The sequence below is a fragment of the Nothoprocta perdicaria genome, unplaced genomic scaffold, assembly GCF_003342845.1.
Source record: "Nothoprocta perdicaria isolate Ctin4 unplaced genomic scaffold, notPer1 scaffold_126, whole genome shotgun sequence".
NCBI lineage: Eukaryota > Metazoa > Chordata > Aves > Tinamiformes > Tinamidae > Nothoprocta > Nothoprocta perdicaria.
The window spans coordinates 1913667-1938243 of NW_020454383.1; the positions used below are offsets into that span (position 1 = coordinate 1913667).

The 24577-nt window shown below is 38.5% G+C and overlaps 1 protein-coding gene across 1 annotated transcript in view; it reads right to left on the minus strand.

Annotated features, from left to right (window-relative positions):
• Positions 1 to 320: 320 nt before the first annotated feature.
• The window catches only part of NTF3 (neurotrophin 3), a 53584-nt gene continuing 29327 nt past the window's right edge, over positions 321 to 24577 (minus strand). The window contains exon 2 of the mRNA XM_026033245.1: positions 321 to 1153. Coding sequence (XP_025889030.1) covers positions 368 to 1153 — 786 coding nt within the window. The 3' untranslated portion in view covers positions 321 to 367. The remainder of the gene's footprint in view (positions 1154 to 24577) is intronic.

Below are 24577 nucleotides of genomic sequence, written 5' to 3' on the forward strand. Positions count from 1 at the left end.
GTGTAGAGTGGAGTTTAAAAATATATACACAAGTCTTGACATTGATATGATTTTTAACAAGTTTACTAAATGTCAGTCACTGGTTTGACATTACTGAAAAAATACTGATTTTACATAGATTTTACAGTAACGTTATGGTATGCTGCTGACAAGCAGTGCTACAAACATAGCCTAATAAAACTGTAGTTGCCCACAGCAGAGGCACATACCCTTTATTCTTATTTATTGAGAGAGAAAGCTTATATACTGATTTGCTGAAGTTTAATAAATAAGGTCAACTTATAATATATAAAACAATATAAACATTTATATGCTACATGCATATCATAATTTAAAGTAATAATTTATATAGCCAAGAGATGCAGATTTATGTTCTTCCTATTTTTCTTGATAATGCACACACACAGGAGGTGTCTATTCTGATCCATCTCCATCCTACCAGTTTATTGTTTTCTGAAGTCAGTGCTCTAACATAAGTTTGGGAAGTCTTGCATTGGGAGTTCCAGTGCTTATCATCGATGCCTCTGCAGCCATTTTTTACAGGCTTGGCTTCTTTGCACCTTGTTTCATAAAAGTATTGCTTAACTGGGGAATTGCCTGTTTTAATTTCTCCCAGAACTGTTACCTGGTGTCCTCTAATGTCGATAGCAGAGGATTTGTCCGTAACCCACAAGCTCTCACTGTCACAAACAGAATATTCCCCTCGGTGGCTCTTGTGCTCTGCATACCTTTTACTTCGTAAGGTTCTATTCATGACCGCTGAACTTCCAATATAATCCTCCATGAGATACAGTGGTGGGGGCTCCAGTGGTGTGTTGTGACTCAAGAGGACTCGGGGAGAATTGTAACGTCTTTGCTGCCTTAAGAGGTCAGTATCCACTGGAACAACTGGCTGGAAGTCTGATTTCACATTTTCAACTCCATCGATGTCCTGCTGAGTCTCTGCTTTCTGCAATGTGTTATGATGATTTTCCTTAATATCTACCATCTGCTTTGAAAGCTTGTTTTTCAAAATGTCTGCCTGAATGAGTTTAATAATGAGAGAATTTATTGAATCTTCTGGTAAATTTCTTTGATCCATGTTTGTTGATTGGATGCCACGAAGATAAGCAAGAAATATCGCATAAAACAAGATGGACATCACCTTGTTCACCTGTAAGAATTGAAAAGAAACAGAAAGCTAACATAAAGCCAAGTAAATAAGGAGATTTACTATATGCCATAAACATGAAAAATCTATTCTCAGTTTTTAATGTCTTACATGTATCTTATGCACTTTATATACTCAGTTAGCTTGTATTTTTTTTTGAGATAATATTTTATTATGAATGCAACTCTTTACTTTCTTTTTTCAATTGATTTAATCTAAATTTCATGCCTTTTCCAGGATGAATTCATTTTTCTTCTTTCTGTGCATACTGGCCAATTATCCCATCTAGGTCCTTGTCCTACAGAGGACAGTTGCTACTTCTTCAGAAAGTGTGCCAATGTATGGCATATGAAAAAGGACAAGTCAATTTTACAAAGTCTCTTTACAAAACAGAGCATTGTTTCAAAGCTGCTATGAGATTATGCAAATAACGAACTCTCTACTGCTGTAATAATGAAAAATCCAGTTAGCTAAGTGTTGTCAATTTTTTTTGACATCTCATAGATTCACAAAACTCTCACCCTCTAAATAGTCATTGTGAGCAAGAACTTGAATATTTTGAATTTAAAATTATAAAGAAATATATTTAGATAAGTTACAACATATTTTGCTTTCATAAAGACTGACTTGTGTTTAACTTTTACCCTGAGAGCATCAATATACACCGAAAAACACAGAATCACAGAATGGTTGAGGTTGGAAGGGACCTCTAGAGATCATCTAGTCCAACTCCCCTGCTCAAGCAGGGATACCTAGAGCACATGGCACAGGGTGGTATCCAGGCAGGTCCAGGCATCTCCAGAGATGGAGACTCTACAAATTCTCTGGGCAGCCTGTTCCAGGGCTCTGTCACTCTCACAATAAAGAAGTTCTTTCTCATATGCAGATTAAACTTCGTATGCTTAATTTATACCCATTATCCCTTGCCCTGTCACTGGCCACCACTGAGAAGAGTTTGGCCTCATCCTCTTTACATTCTTCTCTCAGGTAATAATATTGAGAAATAGTATCGTGTTTCAGTAGCTATATCTAGTTCGATGAGGGAAAGAAATTTTGGAGAAAAAAGATATAGTCAAGGAGCAAAGTAGCTTTTTTTAATATTTTGAATTTTGGAAAACAATTATTAAGCCTCTGTAAAGTAAAAGTGCAGTTCGGATATATCCACAGAGCATTTTATACTTCTTGTTTGAAGGATCAGGCCCTCTTGTTGATGTTCGTGATAGGTTCGTTTGTTTGTTTGTTTTTTAATGAAGTTTCTTCACTGCTTTATACATGAAGTGAAGCAGAATTGACTATATTTACAACATTCAAGGACAAATGGATAATTCACCCCTTCTGAGACTGAAGATTATTGTTCAAGACCAAAAATGTGGACCTAAAAGTTGATTTCTTATCTAGACTGTTCTTTGTCCTGCTATGCTAAATGGATTCTCAAACTGTTCTCATAATTCAAGCTTCTGGACATATTCGAGGAGCTTATTTGTCATTTTTGGATCAATTTGTCTGTCATCCTGCTTGTGTAGTTGAGAACCGTACACTTGCTTAAGGATTTGTGTTTTCCCGGTGTTTATTTGTGTATTTTGCATGTGTGCTCATAAATAAATGGAACTAGTTCTCATTGTAAAATACTAAATCACGTAGAGAAATTATTTATTTGGAAGCAGAACAACTGTAATTAAATTTTTGCAGAAGTAGAAGGCTAAAGAGGCAAACATTGAACTCATGCAGTTACAGCACTCACGTAATGTAGGAAACTGTGGCTGAATATTTCTTCAATTGACTCAAAAGAACCTTGATCTTGGTTTTCCTGAACTGGGGATGAATTCCTTAGAAGTCACAAGTTTACATAATAACAAAAGAGCTGGAGATTGTCTAGTCCATCTCCCCTACTAAAAGTAGGGTCAATTAAAGCAGGTTGCCCCGGGCAACATCCAGTCAGATATGAAATAACTCCTAGAACGGCGACTCCACAACCTTGCCAGGCAAACTTTCAGTGTTCAGGCATGCTCATAGTGGTATTATGTTTCAGTGATGTTTCATGTATTTCAGTTTATGCTCATTGCTCATTGTCCTGTCACAAGATACTCCTGAGGAGAGTCTGTCTCTCTCTTCTTTACTTGCCCAAACAAATATTTATACACATTGCTAAGATTGCCCTCGATCCTTTTCTTCTCAAAACTCAACAGTCTCAGCTCTCCATATGGGAGAGCTCTTAATCAGCTTTGTGGTCCTTTGCTGGATTCACTCCATTAGCTTCATGTCTCTCTTTTAATGGGGAGCCCAGAACTGGACACAGCAGGCCAGATGTGTCTCACCAATGCTGACTTAAGGCAATGGATGCCTTGACCTGACAGTGACATTGTATGCATGTAGAAGAAATTGCTGAGAAAGCAGACCTCTTAAACAGAAAAATTCAAGAAATCACCATTTTTTTCCAATTAAGATGGAAAACAAAACAAACAGAACAAAAAAGAAAAGGAAAAAAGAGTTTTACTGGAGAATTCTTTATCAGTTCTAAGCAGAGCTCCTTTTAGCAACAGCGAGCTACCACTTCATAGTTTGGAACTGCTGCAAAATCAGAGCTACTCTCTGTGGATGTGTGATCTGTCCTTTTATGGACAAGAAATGTGTTTTCTCCATTCTCAGTTTGTCACAGTGTGAGTTCACCTAAATCTACACTGTTGCTTGTAGCAAAGCTATGCTTGGAAAAAAAAAAAAAGAATTAAGATTTTGAGTTTCATATAGTTACTGTCATATCTATATAAATATTAATTTGGAACTCAGCTCTCAAACACCTCTGTATAAAATACAAAGATATTTTCCTGCATAATTTGATCTTCCCTCAGTAAAATATTCACTTTTAAGAACAGTAAAAATATTTTACTATGGATATCATTCAGCAGATTTCATACAGCACTTGAAAGAGCTAACTCACACAGTGTGACAAAAAAGTCAGTAGGATGATGAGCAAAGCTCTGACAATGCCCACTTCAGACACCGAAAGTGTAATTCATGCCAATATGCAGCTGCATGTAATCACTGACTGCTTAGTTTCAAAACTAAGTGGCACTAGTAAAATATACAAGCTGGAGCAGGTCATGAGTTGGGAAAAGTAACGCTTAAGTTTCTGCAAACTCTCTCTAATGCCTAGCTGCACACAAAAAGGAAGGGGTAGGGTCCTCAGAATGGTGCCAACGAGAATAAAAGATTTTTTATGTGTGTAACCATCACAATTGCTAAAAGACATTTGCTATATCTAAAGTAATGTCTTATAGATTTGGAGCAGATTACAAATCACAAGCATTACAAGTATTTTATGAAACAGTTTTCAGAAAGTTTGTCCAAGACAGTTCACTTACTTAGGTACTTCATAAGTGGCACACTCAGAAGCATCTCCCTATGATGCGAAGCAGTTAGGTTGCCTATGAGGTCCAGCAACTCAGAAGATGCTTAAAACAGTGTTATAGCTAGAAGAAATGCAGGTTACTGAGAAACTGAAACTGATTAGTAGTTTTAGATCAATTCTGAATACAACCCCTAAAAATGTATTCATTTATAGTGCTGAGTGATTTTGTATTTAAAAAATGTGTCTTTGCCCAAAATATAACTTGTCTCAGCCTAAATGGATGATATTTGTAAGAGATGTACCATTTTTTTCCACCCAAAAAAGTAAAAATAAAGCAAAAGTGTTTCTGGACACACTTAAAAATGTACGCAATGCCCTTCATAAAACAGAAGAAGTACTTATTTATTATATCATAGGGGACTTGCATTCATCCACTTGCTGCTTTCAGAGATGAGATTTGATCAGAGATAACTCCGCTATCTGAACAGTTCCCTAAGACTATTAGGCTGATGTTACTGTGCCTGAGGCTAATTGAATGCGCACTTGTATGGACTTAGTAGAAGTTGTTCCAGTACAGAATTCTTCTGAATATCTTAAGAACAGAAAGTGTTACTACTTCTGAATATCTTAACAATCCGCTGAAAATTTAGTCCTTCACATCAAATTTTCCTTTTTTTTTTTTTAATTAAAAATTCCTGAAAAGTGTAAGATCTATTTCAGGTAGGAAAAATAAAAAGATTTTGTTCATATCAACATATTTTATTCTAATTAGCTGAACCCTATGAAATATTTCTGTCATTCTTCAAGGTCTTCTTTAATTTTTCCACATGTACATCCTCGTGTCTCTGCAAAATGACCACCAAAAAGTATTTCTGGTCAAGCAGACATGATGAACAGCCCTAGAATGGACACAATGACATTTAAAATCCTTCAGGAAGTACAGAGCAGATTACTATATTCGGGCCTAGGTACGTTACATAGTCAAGCTTTTCCATGGCGACTTCAGAATACGACTACAATATGTACAATAACAGCTGAAGTAGTATTTTCACATCTGAATATAGAGATCTCTCATCAGTGTATCGTTCCACCAGATTTCTGCCCAATAGAGTTGATTGTGTTCCAGTTCTAATGGTGGTTCCTGAGTTCAGTTCCTGTTTCATGACTGTCATGTCAGTTGCGACACATAGGGTCTTGCTATTAAAGTAAGTCTTCAAAGTGTATTGATATAGATTAATTAAATAAGGCATTATTTAATTAAGACCCATATGACCACATAGCCACTTGTGGTATAATCAAATTAATGTGCAGTTTTACTATTTGCCTGGCCCAGCTATTATATGCTAGTTGAACGGGTAAAATATCTCAGTGTCCAGCAATATTTATGCAATACTTTCCCTGAAACTTTCTCTGAATTCACACCCACAAGGATCCCTGACTTACTACAAAAAGCGTTGTCAGTGCTCTTGACTGGGCCTTAGCAGACTGATTTAGTATTGCTGCTGGTATATGCAGACTACTTTTTTGCCTCCTAACTCCTTTCTAATTCCATGTGATTGCAGTTAAACTCCCTTAAAAAAAAAAACAAAAAAAACCACTGGACATAAATGACATAAATGTAGGAAGTGAAATGGTGAAATGTAATATTTTCAAATTGCTCCTTTTGTAGAGTGGATGCTGCCATTGCTTTCCAAGACAATTAAAAATATATAAACAAGAGAAAAGAAGATCTTTAAAGGAAAGAAAAGCAGAACTAAGAGACAGTAAGTTATAATGAGTGATTTAAAAATTTGTAAGAGAAGACGCATTGGAAACCAACTGTTGGAAAACTAACAGTTCTTGGTAGGATAGAACAGGCCGTTAATTTGCACTAAATAAGTTCAACTTAGAAATCACTGACAGGTGTAATACAGCAAGTAAAGACAAACACCATAGAAAAGCTGATGTATTGCAAAGTCATTTGCTCCACCAATCTTTCAACTGTAGCTTAGGTTTTAATGGTTTTTATTTCTTCCTGTCACAGCCATGTCAAGGATAGAATCCCAAAATCATAGAATCATTATGGTTGAAAAAGACCTTCAAGATCGAGTCCAACCACAAGGCCTTCAACACCATGTCCCTAAACACCTCATCTACTCATTTCTTGAACACTGTCAGAGATGTCAGAGACTCCACCACTTCCTTGGGCACCCTGTTCCACAGCCTCTTTCTGTGTAGAAATTCTTCCCAATGTCTAATCTGAACTTCCCCTAGCATGACTTGAGGCCATTTCCTCTAGCAATACCTGCAGTTTCTCTGGAGAAGAAAAGTGAGACACCTGTCTCACTGCAACATCCCTTCCGAGGTTGTACAGAAGGATAGGGTCACCCCTGAACCTGCTCTATTACAGACTAAATAACCCCAGCTCCCTCACCTGCTCCTCATAAGGTCTGTGCTCCAGCTCCTTCACCAGCTTTGCTGCCCTTCTTTGGACATGCTCCAGCACCTTGACGTCTTTCACGTAGTGAGAGGCCCAATACTGAACGCAGTATTCAAGGTGTGGCCTTGCCAGCACAGAGTACAGAAAAAAGATCCCTTCGCTAGTCCTGCTGATTACTCTATTCCTGAAACAAGGCAGGATGTCATTGGCCTTCTTGGCCACTTGGGCACACTGCTGGCTCATGTTCAGGCAGCTGACAACCAACACCCTCAGGTTCTTTTCTGCTGCATAGCTCTCCAGACACGTTGCTCCAAGCCTGTAGTGCTGCATGGGATTGCTGTGATGGAAGTACAGATTAGGGGTCGACCTGCTGGAAAGCACCTCCACGGAGAGGGACTTGGGAGTCCTGGTTGACACTAAGTTAACCATGAGTGAGCAGTGTGCCCTCGTGGCCAAGAAGGCCAATGGGATCCTGGCCTGCATCAGGAGGAGTGTTGCCAGCAGGTCAAGGGAGGTGATTCTGCCCCTCTACTCAGCTCTGGTGAGGCCGCACGTGGAGTACTGTGTTCAGTTCTGGGCACCCCAGTATAGGAGGGACGTGGAGCTTCTGGAGAGGGTCCAGAGAAGGGCAACCAGGATGATTAAGGGAATGGAACATCTCTCGTATGAAGAGAGGCTGAGTGAGCTGGGCCTGTTTTCTCTGGAGAAGAGACGGCTCAGAGGGGATATGATTAATATGTATAAGTTCAGGAAGGGAGAATGCAGGGAGGAAGGGGCCAAGCTGTTCTCACTGGTGGCCAGCGATAGGACGAGGGGTAATGGCCACAAGCTGAAACACAAGAAGTTCCGTCTCCAGGTGAGGAGCAACTTCTTTACTGTTAGGGTGACAGAGCAGTGGAACAGGCTGCCCAGGGAGGTTGTGGAGTCTCCTACTCTGGAGGTCTTCAAAACCCGCCTGGATGCCACCCTGTGCCACATGCTCTAGGTGTGCCTGCTTGAGCAGGAAGGTTGGACTAGATGACCTGTAGAGGTCCCTTCCAACCTTAAATATTCTGTGAATCTGTGAATCTGTGAAGGGCCAGACCTGGCACTTGACCTTGTTGAACCGCATACAGTTGTCCTCAGCCCAGATCCCTCTGTAGAGCCTTCCCACCTTCAAGATCAGCTCTTCCTCCTAGGTTGGTGACATCTGCAAACTTGCTCAGGGTACACTCAATCCCCTCACCCAGGTCATCAATAAAGGCATTAAAGAGGATTGGTCCCAATACTGACTCCTGGGGAACAGGGCTCGTGACCAGTCATCAGCTAGATTTAACTCCATTCACCACCACTCTCTGGGCCTGGCCATCCAGCCAGTTTCCCATGCAGCAAAGAGCAAACCTGTGTAAGCCATAAGCCGCCAGTTTCTCCACGAGAATGAAGTAGGAGACTGTGTCAAAAGCCTTACTATCATCTAAAGGATGTTTAAATCTAAACTTACTAAAGGATGTTAACATGGTCTGGTCAAAGTGTCTCATATAAGGCTTGCAATTGGGAGAAGTAAATATTCTTATCTAGAGCTTCCACAAAGAAATAAAATCCCCAGTAGACTATGGCAAGTCACTTTTCACCCTTTTTAGACCTCACACTTCACATAGTATTGGAGAGTTCTATTTTCTTTGTAGTGACATATTTTTAGAAGTTTATGGATTTATTTTGAATACTTTCTGAATATGCTATACAGTTAAAGAGCAAAGTGTTATGTAATACATTATGTGAAAATAATGAAATCCTAGTACTGTGAGGCAATGCCTAAGTGCTTACTTTTAAGTCATTGCTGAGAGGAACTGGAATAGAAATAAAAGTAACTGGTGTGCATTTCACACTCAGCATGGTAATACTCAACATGATTTATGTAAGTTAGCTTGAAACATTTGACACTTTGTGAAAATCTAAGAATTCTAAACTCATGCATTCCTCTTGCAGATGGACTGGGATGTGTGGATATACACCATACCTGAGGGAATCACAGCAGTTTCAAGTCCCCTTTTGATCATGTATTTCTCAGAGTCATTTTCAAAGGAGATGACACATCTGATCGCTGGGCTTCATTATCCTTCAGTGACGATCATCCAGTGAGGATCCATTCTATGGATATGAAGCTCAGTATACTGACTCACTGACATTTCCTTCTCCTTTCTCAATAACCGTCTAAGCATCACAACAACTGTATGTCCAAGGACAAAAATCTCATCTGCTCTGAATAAATCAACATCAGTGTTTGTGATTACAGTCATTAGCACGAGGCTTCTAGTTGTTGAGGAAAGATTTTCTGATTGGTAACATCTTTCTGGAGAACAGTTTTGTTATAATGCATTAGCTGCTAGAAGTAAACTTTCTGTGTAGTGTTTCTGCACGGCACTATGTATTTGTGGAGCTTCAAGTGATATCAGTTCATTTCAGAACTGCCAATTGTAAAGGCATTTTGTGCCTACATTTGATCTTTTCATCAATGTAGTTTTCAGAAATCAAAATGTGATTACCTTATACATACTTGCCCATTTTCAACAGAAAGGGCAGGAACAGTTCCTCACTGATTACCTCACTAGATGGAATGGTGTTTGCTTCCACACATTGTGTAGAGTTAATTCTGTTTGTTTTTGGCCCTGTACGTTTACCTCCCGCCATTGACATCATTGGGTGTTCAGGGCACTGGAGACCCTCCCCAGAGGCATCCATCACTTTCCAGCATCCTATAGCAATCCCACTGAGAGATGTCTGGTACAATATCAACCTCACTAGCCACATCCTCAGCTCTGTAGTCAACTGCAGAAGTAGAAAGTCTTTCCTCCAGAGCTAGTCACAGCTAACTCTGTTTTAATATATTTTCTTGCTGATATTTCTGCAATAGGGCATTTGCATCTGTTTGTCTCTGCTCAGAACATTGCCATACTATAACTGTGCATTAACCAGCTGGCTAATTAATCTGAGTCAAGTGTTTCAGAGGCTCAAATCCTGACTTCTCTGATTTGGGGGAAAAGTTTAGTCAATTCATAATATCTGTTCATTAGTTTCTACATCTACAAAATAAGGAACTCCACATAATGGAACCAGCATCATGGCTCCATAATGGCTCCACACAATAATGGTGTTGGAGCTTTTGCTACCCCAGATATTTACTCTGATATCCTTTCTTTTTCCCTTCAACTTGTGGGCTTTTTTTTGCAAAACTGGAATTTGTCTCATCACAATAGGTATGATATTCATTCAGTATGGTGTCCTGCATGGGAGATGCTTGTCTGTTTTGAAAGTAAGGAGGCATCTTAATAAATATATTTCCATAAACATGTTTCCATAAATGTCCAAAATATAAATTATCCTTTCTTACCTTGTAACATTCTAATGTCATTGCTTCTTGAGCACTAGGAAAGCATTTATCTTTCCTAGTAGGAAAATAAGGAGGTCTTCCTTGCAGGAAGTGTGGAGGTGTGCTGTTCCTCACATTTTAAAGGGAAGAGACTGAGATACAAAGAATTCAGATGATTTTTGCAAGGTCATATAGGAGGTCTGCTCTCAGCCTGGGAACTGATGCAGTATTTCCATATTGCAGAGACTGCAACAGAAAAGATAATTGGAATGCTCTGTGGAAGTTTGATCCACTAGTGACAAGCATGAAACGAAAGGAAATGAAACCAATGCCATCTGAGGTGAGGGATCTGCTACACCATAGTTGGGGTAATAAGCCATTGCCATAGATTGTGTAAACAACTTCTACATCAGATAGAATATTTCTACATATTACTCACTGCATTATTATATAAACGGCTAATCATCAAAAAGAGTTTTCAAGTTCTGCTTGTATTCAACTCAAAGACACAACAAAGAACCCCAAAACTACACCTCTTTTTTTTTTTTTTTTTTTTTTTTTTTTTTTTTAATGTTTTGAAGATCCATTAACATTTCAAGTCAACCTGGACCTGCTTTGCCTCAACCAGGGCTGATTGATTAATCATTTTGTATTAAAGTCAGGCAATAGTTACAGTTCCTTTCATTTTCTTCTGAGATACGCTTTGAGGACTTAAGTGTTCTGTAATTAAAACTGAGAGCAGTCTTCAAGATAAAATTCACTTCTTTCACCTTTCCAGGACTTTGAGGGGTGTAAATCTATTTTCTGCATATATTAGAGGCATGATCTGTATTTTAGTGTAATATGGAGAGCAGGGAAAACACTGGAATTCTCAATGTGAAATGCTCCACATTCATAATGAATTTCTCTTATTCAGTTTTTAGATTCAAAAATAAGAATTGGTCTCATTCTAGAGACCATTTCATTTAGTTTACATCTAATGGAAATGGGTTTTGTGTAATTTGGTGTCTGGACAGAAAAGGAAACAAGAGTTAACACTGAGGTTATCAGATTTTTGCCCTTCTCCTATTATAGTAGGAGTTAGCAGCCTCCGAGATACTTTTTGAAGTAGGATGGTCTGATTTTTTTAAAAAAAAAAATATATTCCCACTGGCTACAATTTAATTGAAAAACAATTTTTGTAGTAAAATTTGGACAGATTTTTAAAAACTATTTTTAGATTTTTGGATGTTAAGCAACTCAAAGGGAAGATCTCCAAGCCTAGCTGCATCTCCACAAGCAATGCACTATCACCCCTGGTGCGTTTTGTGGAACTGATTGTGACAAGCTATTGCACAGAAGTCTTTGTGGAGAAGCTCCATTTCATTTCATCCAAAACTGCACCTGCATTTGCTTTGCAAACTCCCATGACTCCTGGGTTCTTTAAAGTCTTGGCCACTTTGTGAATCAAAGTTCATTCTACGAATTGCCTCTCCCCACTACTCAAAGGTTCACAGACTTCCAAATAGAAAAGTCTTATTAGACATGCAGGTGCAAAATTTTACATGCAAAACCTGTGTATGAGGAGTTCTCAGGAACAGGACTCTAGGCCTGATACAAATACTTTAAAACAGCAGTAAGACCTCCTTGAAAGATGCCTGAACTGTAAAAATCTTTGGCACAGTAGGCAGGGAGTGTGGCTACAGAGAGTTACCTTTTGATCCTTATTTCATACAGCATGTAGCATGCAGCTGAGTTGTTTCCATCAGGACCGTAACAAGAAATGAGCATTACAGCATATTTCTCCTCCACAGACATTGCATGGATATCAGTAGCTTACTCTTAACCAGCTTAAAATAATACTTTCAAAGTACTTTTCTAGAGAAAAACGGTCTCATGTTTCCGATAAACAACACAGAGGTAAGTTTTTTATAGAAGTTGTAAAGTTAGAAATTTGTTTGCACAAAATGTAAGATTATAGACTAAAAAGAGCTTGTGTGCTTAAAAACTTCTGCATTCTGACAAACTAAGGAAGCAGATCTAATAAAATGAATCACCTATCCAAACAATCTTGCCTATTTTTACTCGGTGAAATTATGATAGCTACCCTAGCACAAGAAAACTCACAAATGAAGTCATGGTGCCCATGAAAGACCATGAGAGAAGAAGGTTGTCTGACTACATTATCACATCCTACTTGACATTACTTTATGGTAAACTGTTTACACATAGGTCTGTCCTGAGGGCAGGAGTTTTCTCGTAAGTCTAGCTACACTGTGTTACTTTCTCTTTAAAAATATGCCCTTCAAGCAAATGGAACTTTTCGTTGTAAATATTCTGGTTGATCAATGTTAATGCAGATAAAATTTCCCGTATGTAGTTCTCCTCAAGAGATGGAATTTCTCTATTTTTTAACTCTTAGTTAACACTTTGCTATGAGTTTGGCTATATTTTGAGATTAGGGCTACAGAATGATGTCAGTATTCTAGTTCCAGTCTAGCAGAGTGTATATCTTTTAAGTTCGTGAGTTGACCCACTGAAAGATGAGATCTTCCTTCCAAACTCAAAAGCATGATCCAGAGCATTCTTTTATTGTGCTATAAGGCAATTCAGCAGCCCTGGTAGGCCCAAGCCTCATCTGAAAAATTCCTTCCTTCATGGAACTCACCCTGCTTTTCCTATCTTTCAATCCAGATGCTATTTGCCTATTTGTTACAAAAATGACTTGCATATCTCAAAAAAGAATTTTAGAACTGGGACTTTAGCACATGCTGCTTCCTCCTAGATTTATGATACCCAGAAATTTGAGAAAAGCAAAATTTTAAACTGGGCATGGGAAGGTGTGTACAGCAGCTGGCTTAAGGTGGGGCCTTGCCTCTGCTTATATTGTTAGGTGTATGGGATTATAACTAGAAAATTTCTTCTTATTGGAGACATTCTGGTTATGGAACATGTTTTAATTACAGAAGGGCAGAAATGAAGTAACATTCAGGGTAAAGGAATTAGAAAGAAAAAAAAAAAAAGCAATGTGGTGAATTGACTTTTGTTGACTTCCTGAAGGAATTCTCTTGACATCTGATCATCACAAGGTTTAGCTGCATCATTACAGGTGCAGCTTAGATCTAACTTGCAGGTTAGATGTAAGATGCAAGCTATGGAGGCACTGGTGGAATAGGGCTTTTTTGTGAGAGATCTAGTATTCATTGCTCTTAGAAGCAAGAAGTCAGACTCAGACATGCAAAATCAGTTGCAACATGAGAGCTAACAGAGGGTAAGGGAAGCAGGATGTCAGCACTCTCATTGTGGGCATGGCAACACCACAGCATGAAGCTATCACAAGTAGCCACTGGACTGGCTTCTTCTTTTCGACTCTTTTCAGCATTCTCCTCCTTTCTTCCCCAAGTAAAGCCCATTGAGTCAACCAGTCAAAATCAGAAGTGACATATTTTTTCCCATTGACAGAGCAGTAAAGGAAACATTCCTTTCTCTAGTAAAGTCACTGGATTACCTAGACTTCAGGTGCTTTTAGAAATCAAGAATAATTTCGGATTAGTCTTGACAAAGGAGCATGCCAGTGCAAGTGGCACTTTTTTATTGAAAAGTTGAGCAATTTTCCCCAGGCACCAACAAAATTATCAAGAGAGAGATTTTTAATTCTGCATATAAGAGAAGTTTGATGGTAGACTTCAATTTGCACAGTAGAAAATCCTGATTAAAAAGAAACCAAATGCTATTGTACTTTAGGAAATCGGAGAATTAGGGATGCTTACTTTGGACGACTGTATAGCCTTACACTATAGCCCATACAAGAGGAGATGCACAGCTGCATCTCTCCAGGAGCAGAACACACAATATATTGTGACTCATTTTTTTTTTCTTTTTCCCATGGAACAGTTTACTCTCCCATGCTCCCAGCCAGCTACTTTGACTAGCAAGGAATGGGAGGGAGGTGAAGCTAGGGCTCCCTGCACTTCTCTTAAGACACTCTCCTCCTCCACTTTCTCCCAGCAGGGAGTATTAGGTAAGTAGAACTGCAATGAGCAGGCTTAACTTGAATGACTAGGGTGCAAAATTGTTGAGGAGAAGAGCAGGGAGACCTCTTCCTCTCTGTTACACTGCTGTCTGACTGGATAACGGGCTTGGCAATGTATGGTCAGGTTTAACCCAAGAAATGTATTCTGTATAGGTTGGAAGGCCCATGTTAAAATGCTACAGGGTAATACCTAGAGAAGTCTGTTCACTGAAACCGGTGAAAGAGCAGTATCTCCCTAGCCTAAAATCAATCTATTCCTGGAAAATATGAAAGAGAGCCCACTGCAAAAGCAAAACAAAGCAATCACATCCTTAGGAATGTTTGGAAGGCAAATAGGTGGGGAAATTCTTTGCTATAGGGGAGAGGTCAGTCAACATCTTGGGATAAGTGGATGCAAAGTGAATAATAGGCTCTCAGGCCTTTTTGATAGTGGGAACACAAAGACCTTTGCTGAGCTACAAGCAAGAACAGGGTTTTCTCTCAAGTAAGAAAACTTTGCACTGCATTGACATTGCACATGTTCAAAAAATATTTCCTTTCCCCTCCAGGAGAAAAGCTAAAGCATGCACATACCCCTTTTCTCTCCCATTCTCTCATCTTCACCCATAAACTTCCACTTCTGTACTGAAAGCACACAAAGTCTCAGAAATCTCATTTAGTGAAGACTTTTCCCAACATTTTTGAAGACCTCTCAATGCAGGTGGAATTGTGATTTCAAAGAAAACAACTTTAATGCAAGAAATTAGGCTAGTTTGTATGCACACTAATGAAACAAAAACTTTAAAATGCAGGCATAATTCCTCAAGATTATATTATAATTTCATTGCCTTTTTTTCTACTAAGTCATTCTTGGTGTCCTTAGAAAGAGTTCATTTATAAGTATGCATGTAGAATTTTTGAAAGTTATGTTACTTGTCTGTTAGAAGACATAGAAATATAATGGATAAGATAAGATAAGATAAGATAAGATAAGATAAGATAAGATAAGATAAGATAAGATAAGATAAGATAACTGACTCTCCATTTTCTTTTATTAGTTCTTAACTCAAGATAGATTTTCACAATCAAATAATGTCTTAGGTTCAAGCTTTAAAGTTTTAGATTTAATTTCAAAACATTTCTTGCACTCTCAGCTTCCAGAAGTTGTGGTAAAGGATTTTAACACCTCACATCTCTGAGGGTTAAATTTAGATCCTTTCTAGTGCACAGACTGACTTGTCCTATGCAGATCTGCCACATAATGAATTCCGTGATTCAAGGGATGTGATTAAAATCATCATTTCTAGAGATGGAAGTGTGCTAGTTTCTTTTTCTACTCATTGTTCTTGCATCAGTTTTAGATATTTACATTTCAAAGTAGAACTTGATATACAATAAAAAAGTAAATAAATGCTGTACCTTGTTAACTAATGTGTAATGGAGATCTATCTGAGATACCTGTCAGACAAACATCAACGTTTTTTGAGTAAAACCTTGTGCAAGGACCTCATGCTCAGTAGGATAGGAACAGCAGTGCTCTAAGTGCCTAATGGCCTCTTCTGACATTTGGCTCTGCCAGTTAGCCTGCTAGTGTTTTATTATATGCAGTCCAAGCCATGAAAAGAATTTCAGAACAGGATGTTTTCCCAGACATGCAAGAAGTTGTTAAGTGCCTATTTGATATTAAAAACATCCTCATTCTCATAAAACCTCTAATGAAACCAAAAGAGAGACTAAAAGGAACAAAGATTTTAATATTTATCCTTAACCAGCACATATTGAAAGAAAATATCTAGCCATTAACATTTTGTTCTTGTATTTTTGCTCTAGGAAATAAAAATTGCAGCCTTTCTGATGGAAACAAAACAAGCTAAATGGCACAAACTCCATACTTATAAAAGGTGCAAGAAACAACAAAAAAAGCCAATGTTCAGCATTCAACTTATTCATTAACGACCTGGATGAAGAGATGGAGTGCTCCCTCAGCAGGTTTGCTGATGATACCAAACTGGGCGGAATAGCTGACAGCCCTGAGGGTTGTGCTGCCATCCTGAGGGACCTGGACAGACTGGATGACTAGGCGGTGAGAAACCTCATGAAGTTCAACAAGGGCAAGTGTAGGGTCCTGCCTGCACTTGGGGAGGAATAATCCTGGATACCAGTACAGATTAGGGGTTGACCTGCTGGAGAGCGGCCCTGCAGAGAGGGACCTAGGTGTCATGGTGGAGGACAAGTTGACCATGAGGCAGCAGTGTGCCCTGGTGGCCAAGAAGGCCAACGGGATCCTGGAGTGCATTAAGAGTGTCTCCAGCAGGTCGAAGAATATGATCGTCCCCCTATACTCAGCAATGGTGAGGCCACATCTGGAGTACTGTGTCCAGTTCTGGGCTCCCCAGTACAAGAGGGATGTGGAGCTGCTGGAGAGAGTCCAGCACAGGGCTGCGAGGATGATCATGGGCCTGGAACATCTGCCCTATGAGGGAAGGCTGAGAGGGCTGGGCCTGTTCAGCCTGGAGAAAAGAAGGCTGAGGGGGGACCTGATCAGTGTCTATAAATACCTCAAGGTGGGCAGTGAGGAGGAGGGGGCTGGCCTCTTTTCAGTGGTGGCCAGCGAAGGGGCTAGAGGAAACGGCCACAAACTGATGCACCAAAAGTTCCACAGGAACTTAAGGAAACACTTCTTGACAGTGAGGGTGACAGAGCCCTGGAACAGGCTGCCCAGAGAGGTTGTGGAGTCTCCTTCTTTGGAGATCTTTAAAACCCGCTCAGATGCAGCCCTGTGCCACATGTGCTCTAGGTGACTCTGTGTGACCAGGGGGGTTGGACCAGATGACCTCTGAAGTTCCTTCCAACCTTAAGCATTCTATGATTCTATGATTAGTTTTTTTCAGACCCCAGATAATGGTTGGTGAATAACATGTGCCATATGTCAATTAGCCTTCATATGAAATAGTTTAGACTAAATTCTCCTTTTATCTATGTGACTTAGTTTTAAGGTTTTGTGCTGCAAAGCACTAATCTGCATCAGTTTTACCAGATTCTCCTGCATTATAAGTGGCATTAAATGGCATTTATTTTGTAACAACTTTTTCCCCTTTTCCATAATATTAAGTGAAACCAAGTCTTTCTCTTCTAAGTCTTACTATCATAAACTTCCTTAAGTTTTACTTCTAAGTGAACAGTGCTCTCTTAGTTCATTATTTTATTACATGTTTTCATTTCAGTGCATTTTTTAAAGTAATGCAACACAGAATGCTATTATCTTTTTTTTTTCTCAGTCACTTTTCTCTGTAATAGAGGCCAAAAAGGACCTTTTTTTTTTTTTTTTTTTTTTTTTTTTTTTTTTTTTTTTTTTAAAGCGGCTTCCAAAGTATTTTTACATGCTTTGCATATAACACTTTTTTTCCTAAGAAGATATTCCCTCTGATTCTTTTTTTTTAGATTTTTTCTTAGAGTAAGTTATATTTATTATCTTCAAAAGCATCTTATTATTTGTGCTCTCTCATCAAGCTTCTGCTTTATAAATAAATATATTTACTATAAAATTGCCCAGACTTTTCAGTAAAATCATTAGCTAATTCAACAGTTCTCACTGTGGACTCTCAATACTCCTTGTACCTCATCTGTCTCTCATACATACCCACACTGGTTAGACTGAGTGAAAACTGCTACTTTTGATTCTCTTCTTCCAGTATTCATACTCTTAAAATATTCAAAGCTGTATTCCCGCCACAATACTTTTCTGCCAGTTTCTGTCAGTTTAACTTGTGCTTGTACTACAGCATTTTTAGAATGGATCATCTAGAAAAGTTCCAGCAATGCACCCATTAGAGTTTGTGGGCTATCTGTTTTTACAGCCTTTCAACTTCTCTCAACTATGTCCAAGTTCAAACTTACAGGCATAAACAGGTGTGCAAGACCATATCACTACATAAGCCTTATATATTACAAACACCAACAAAAAATGAGTGAGGTTGGTTATGTGTTGCTAAGATCTAGAAGACCTTTGTTTTATGTTCCATTACCATTATTGTACCCATGGGATATCTGCAGTGGAAAATTGTTTTTATATACTCTTTGCCACAGCCTCCAGATGCTCCTCCAGATGCCTACTCTAACAGCTCAATGCAGAACAGCAGAAGCCCCTCTAAGGAGAAGTATCTTCTCTTCAGAATAGCTTCCATTCCAGAATAGCTAGGAGCTGCAAAATATGTAGCCCTTTGCATATGGTGTTAAGCAAGTATTTGCTGATATTTAGAGATCCTGAAAAACAGTTAGTCAAAGAGGCTACAGGATGAGATTTGACACAGAAAATGGGTGTTTGGATGCTATTTACCTATGAGACTTCTTCAGTAGTGAGAAAGAGGCAGTCTGATATCCCTCAGATACACTGCTGCTATTATATTTGGAAATACTCTACCCACTTGAATGCAAATTGGTATTCTGTGATAGAAAAAGATCTAGAAACAGAAGATAGCATGAGAGTTAGCATCTGAGTTTTGAATGCTGCATGTCAGGATAGTGAGATCCTGACCTTTTATTTTGCACTTTTGTTCCAAATTGAATTGTTTAATAATCACGCTATATAGTAAGGCAAGCATAATTGGCTATTTGGCTGTTCTATTCTGCCAACAAATCTATTGATTTGTTTCTCTAGTTCATTTGATTCAAAGCCCTTTATGGAGCACTAGCTGAGATGTCCTCTCTTGACTAAAACAAGAAAAAGTCTACTGCAAAGCTAACTTTTATGTGTGAGGCAGGCTGTAGTATAAAGCCAGAAGAAAGCTTACTTCTTTGACCAATCTTCTTTAAAATAAAGAGTGTTTAAAATAATAAAGAGTAATAAAATAATTAATTAAAATTAAATTAAAATAATTAATTACAAATAATAAAGAGTAATAAAAACTGTTGAAAAACATGGAATTAAAAAAGAAAGCCAATCTAAAAATGTGGACACACAGTTTGCTGATGAGTACAGTGTTACATTATAAGATACTATATTAAGTAGAATTGCATATGGTGAAGGAAAACACAATGTATAAAGCAGAATGAACAAGCAAAGTAGGTGGTAGCTTCTTCTTAAAGGTCTAAGTTTGCAAAAGATCAAAAATGCTTTAAGTTGCTGAGGCTTGTGCCAATCTTACAGGGGAAAAGAAATGGCTTTTGAAATACTTTTCAAAAGAGGAGAAGCATCCTAAAAGATGAGTGAGTGTTAAAAATTTAGAAGTCAGGAATTTGGCCAGAAAGAGCAGGAGTCAATGTCAAAAAGTTTAGAAGCTTACCATCTGAAAATATTTTGGGTTCAACAGAACAAAACAGCTCACTTGACTTTGAGAAAAAAAAAAAGATTTTTTAAAAAAGTGACATTCAGAAACACCCAATGCCCAATTGTTTGAAATAAAGATTTGATAAAAGTGAGGATGTCCTTCCTCACAGTTTGACTAGACTTTTCTGATTCAAAACATTCCTTCCAGAAACTATAAGACAAATTTTCAGGAAATTGGAAGGACTGAGATGCATCATGTGATTGTTATTATAAAGCAGGAATCTAACTTGATTGTTATATACCAGCAAGTCAAAAGGCCTAAGAATAGTGTTATTATGGTATAAAGATCAGAACTAGAAACAAAAGAATGAGAGGTAAATACTTCAAAATCTCAGGTGTTTTTGTTTAACAGTGTAGGCATCTACATTTTGCGTAGGTGACCATAACTTCTGTAGCATGGCTTCACTTTTAGTGGCAATGATCTGGCTTTCATCATTGTAAGAATCCAGCTTCTAATTATCAGGAAAATCAGAGAAATGAGAGCTGTCCTGATGTAACTATCAGAATAGATAAAAAGTACAAAGTGGTTCAGTGGGTAAAACAACGTAGCTTGAGGAACTTCAACTGGCCTAACACGCTTAGATACCATTAGCACTGTTAGGAAGAAATATCTGATTATATTCACAGTAAGCAAATAAGAAAATCCTTCATTTCTCTGTGATATATCACCAAGGCAAGAAAGAACCTTGATGAAAGCTTATGGCTTGATGAAACCATATGGCTTATGGTTTATATGGTCAAGTGTACTGGTTTGATCCTTGACTTTTGACTTTTCGCCAGGTTTGACTGACAGCTTTATTTCTTCGCGAGAAATCTAAAAAAGCTCCTCTTTCCTACCCATCTTTGCTCTTCAAGTGGTCCTTACTCTTTATAGCTTGAATATTAAAGTAAATAAACAGTTTAGCAACAGCTTACTGTTGCATTTGCTGTTACTGACTGTCTAAGGACATGTTTGTGAATTCAACACCCCGTCTGCTCCCCTCTTGTCAGCATCTTCCCTACCCTGCCTTATTTTTGTAAGCCATGCGTTCAATATTTTCTCTTAGATTCTGAGCTCTGTGGGATGACGACTTGACATTTTATGCCTGTATGTGAGCACTGTCAAATCTTGCACACTAAGTGTAGGTTAGCCTAGCAAAGCCTACCTTTTCTAGGCAAAGTTTGCTAAATCTCTGGTTTTAGCAGAAGACCATTGTGACATCTCTTCTGCTCTGTGAACTTGCATGCTGGATCAGCTGAGGTCACCCGATAAGAAGAATAGCCTTTGCCCGCATTGAAGCTGAGTGCTTCACCTCACAGGCTTACATGTGAAAGCAGGCCCATCAGAAGATTTTATTTTCAGCTGCAGCCTATTGCTTCTTCTGACTGGATGCATGCCCATCAGATAATACCTGGTGCATCTTGGTTACCTGAGAGCCCCAAATGCCAGAAGCATGTCCCCACTTCCTTGTCCTTTACATGACAAAGTCTGTAGAGTCTCTTCCATGAAACACTTTCACTGTCTCACATGGCCTCAGGACAATAAGCGCGGTTCCTTCCTGAGGAAGGCCTATGGATGCAACTGCAATAATAATTCAAAATCTAATAAAAGTTACTGAATAATGTATAATACATTTTAAATTTGACTTTTAATAAAGATTTATAATATTGTTGCAAATAAGCACTATAGTCTAACAGAACTGGGCCCCAGAATCATGCCAATTGCCTGTGGCATTGCAAATGCTGAGTACTTCAAGTATCGCCGAACACACCTGCTAGATGACAGTTCACAGAATTTTTGCAGGATTTCTTTCTCGGTGTTCAGACTGTCAGAAAGGAGTGATTGGTGGTCACTAACCTGTGTTCAGTTCAAATCTCCCCTCAGAAATCCCTCTATAAGTGAATAGGTTGTGAAAGCTATTAAAAACTTGTTTATGTTGCTAAAATTAACTTTTTATTATTATTTTTTTCATACTGTAGATTAACTGACATTCATTTAGCTACTGCAATACCAGAGTATAGAAAAAGCAGGATAATTTTAGTCTGATATGTATTTGCTGAAGTTGACTCTTAGCAGTACAACTTATTTTTTTTTCTTTGCCCTCTCTGTAGTTTTGAGTTTGAATAGCTAGTGCAGATTTAGTAAATAAGGTAAAATAAGGTAAAAATAAGGTAAATGAGGCAAAATAAGAATGTGTATTTCTAAAGCTACTTTTCTATTTGTGAAAGGGAAATAGCAGTACTACCTAGCTTTCTCAAAAGAATACTCTGATTAAGTACACTATAATGATTTAAGAGACTATATTTGCAGTGGGAATTGCTGTGGGAGATGGAGCCAGCTCTTCTACTAAGTTTCCCAGGATTTATTTGTATATTTAGAAATATGTCTCAATTACCCATTTCACTCATTTATGTCACAAAAACTTAGAAATAAAACCAAGATAAGCTAGGTTATCGTTAGCCACTATTTTCCTAGGCCTGTAACAAAGGTTTACATTAATATCACTATAAATGATACTATTATATGCAGAGCTTATGGACTCCTGATGGATATGGACAGTGGTCAAGTAGTCTGTGGGCAGTCTGGACAGTGGCTGTGAGTATTTTGAATTCACTCACACATCTCAATGAGCTGCTAACAGAAAAGGCCATTATAATCAGTGTTTTGCTCATGGAATAATAGATGGGCTTGTTTATGTAAACCATGATACTGATTTCTCTAAAGAATTTTATCCAGGCATCTTCTTGATTTCTGAGCCTTATTTAGCTTTGTAGAAGCTAGTACAGAATCAATTTCAAAATGTGACCTTCTTATTTCTGTATAAGTATTTAAAGGATCATTCATAAAAAATATATAAATATATATAAATTCCCTTAGTATATTAATTCCTTAGTATATTAATTCCCTTTTGCTATTGAAAACATTTGCGGTGACCACAACAATAACAGTATAAATTTCCTTATGATTATGCTTCTGCTATACACAGCAATACTCCTGAATGACTTAGTGATTTAGTTAAAGTCTGAGTCTAAGAAAGAATGCATATGTTATAATCTTTTCAGTGAATCCTTACATATGGAAACAGGACAAACTTGCATCATAAGCAGGATTTCAGACTTACCTAAAGATATTTTCTCCTTCAGTTGACAGAAGTGTTTTGGGGATTTGATAGATCTCAGAATAGATTACCAAAGAACTCTGTAAGGCTCTGGCAAGTGACTGCAATTTCAGAGCCCCAGTCTTACAGCAGTCTTTGAGAAAAAAAAAAAAGGCTTAACATTTTTAAACAGAAGAGTATTTTTAAAATATTCGTACAATGAGTTCTCTATGTCTACATTCTTCCTCTGGCATCTTCAGAAGTCCTATTATGTTGTTGGATAAAGATGCAGCTTTCCTGGAATGTGTAAAAAGCAGTATCTGGTATGATATTCCTTACCTAGATAAACCAGAGCACTCTTGTTACTCACCCATGAGAGCACTCATATATGATAATTATCATATGCAGTATATGATAATTATATCATGTTTATATATATTTCAAATGGTAGTATATAATATACTGTATCACATGATATATTAATTGGAGGTGATGCTGCCCTTTTCTTAATCATCTTTATGTATTTTCCAGGGGTGTCCAAAAGTATGAACAGGCATACAATTTATGCAAAGAAAGAATTCCAAATCATATGCATGTATGTACTTTGTTAACATGCATTTAGCTGTTTTCAGTATTCTGTGTAAATATCTGTACATACTGTATGTACAGTTCAAGACAAGTCCATCTCCAAAAGAAGTAACTGGGACTCTTTCTGCCTGCTTTCAATGAAATAGAGTTCAGCAGATGAAGCTGTGAAAAACATCGTGGAAATCTTTGGGAATAATTTAAAATATTTTAGCGAGTCAAAATGACCATACTTTATTCCTCTGGTATCCTATAATCCTTTATATATTCAGTTATGCTGCATATCGAGGTCCTAGAGACGAGAATTTATCCTCTAAATAACAGCTAGGCCGAACAGCTATGCCAAACAGGTGGAACTGCCATCTCCTTACATTGTTCTTTTAAGTACTGTGTCACAGAGTTGTTAGTTCTGGGAATCAGAGAGTGAGATCTCCCATGCATCTGCCACCTTTTTTGACCATGATTCTCCTGGATATGACTAATCCAAAAGAGCAAGAATCACCCATTTGTAAATAAGCTAAATACTTAGTATGTCTGTCTGCAAATAGTCTTCTACATACCACATTCATCCAAACAAATACGGTAGAGCTCAGACGGTTGTGATCAGTGGCACAGGGTCTAGTTGAAGGCCTGTAGTTAGTGGTGTCCTGCAGGGTTCAGTCCTTTCAGTCCAGGGTTCAGGGCCCAGTTCTGTTCAATTTATTCATCAATGACCTGGATGAAGGGATGGAGTGCCCCTCACCAAGTTTGCTGATGATAAGAAACTGGGAGGAGTAGTTGATACCGTAGAGGGCTGTGCTGCCAACCAGAGAGAGCTGGACAGACTGGGCAACTGGGTGCTGAGAAACCTCACGAAGTTCAACAAGTGAAAGTGCAGGGTCCTGCCTGCACTTGGGGAGGAATAACCCCAGACATCAGTACAGGCTGGGGACTGACCTTCTGGAGAGCAGCTCTACAGAGAAGGCCTTGGGCATCATGGTGGAGGACAAGCTGACCATGAGGCAGCAGTGTGCCCTGGTGGCCAAGAAGGCCAATGGGATCTTAGGGTGCATTAAAAAGAGCATCTCCAGCCAGTCGAGGAAGATGATCCTCCCCTCCTCAACCCTGGTCAGGCCACATCTGGAGTACTGTGTCCAGTTCTGTGGTCCCCAGTACAAGAGAGATTTGGAACTACCAGAGAGAGTCCCGTGCAGGGCTACGAGGATGATCATGGGCCTGGAACATCTGCCCTGTGAGGGAAGGCGGAGAGAGCTGGACCTGTTCAGCCTGGAGAAGAGAAGGCTGAGGAGGGACCTGTGTCTATAAATACCTATAGGGAGGGAGTGAGTAGGATGGGA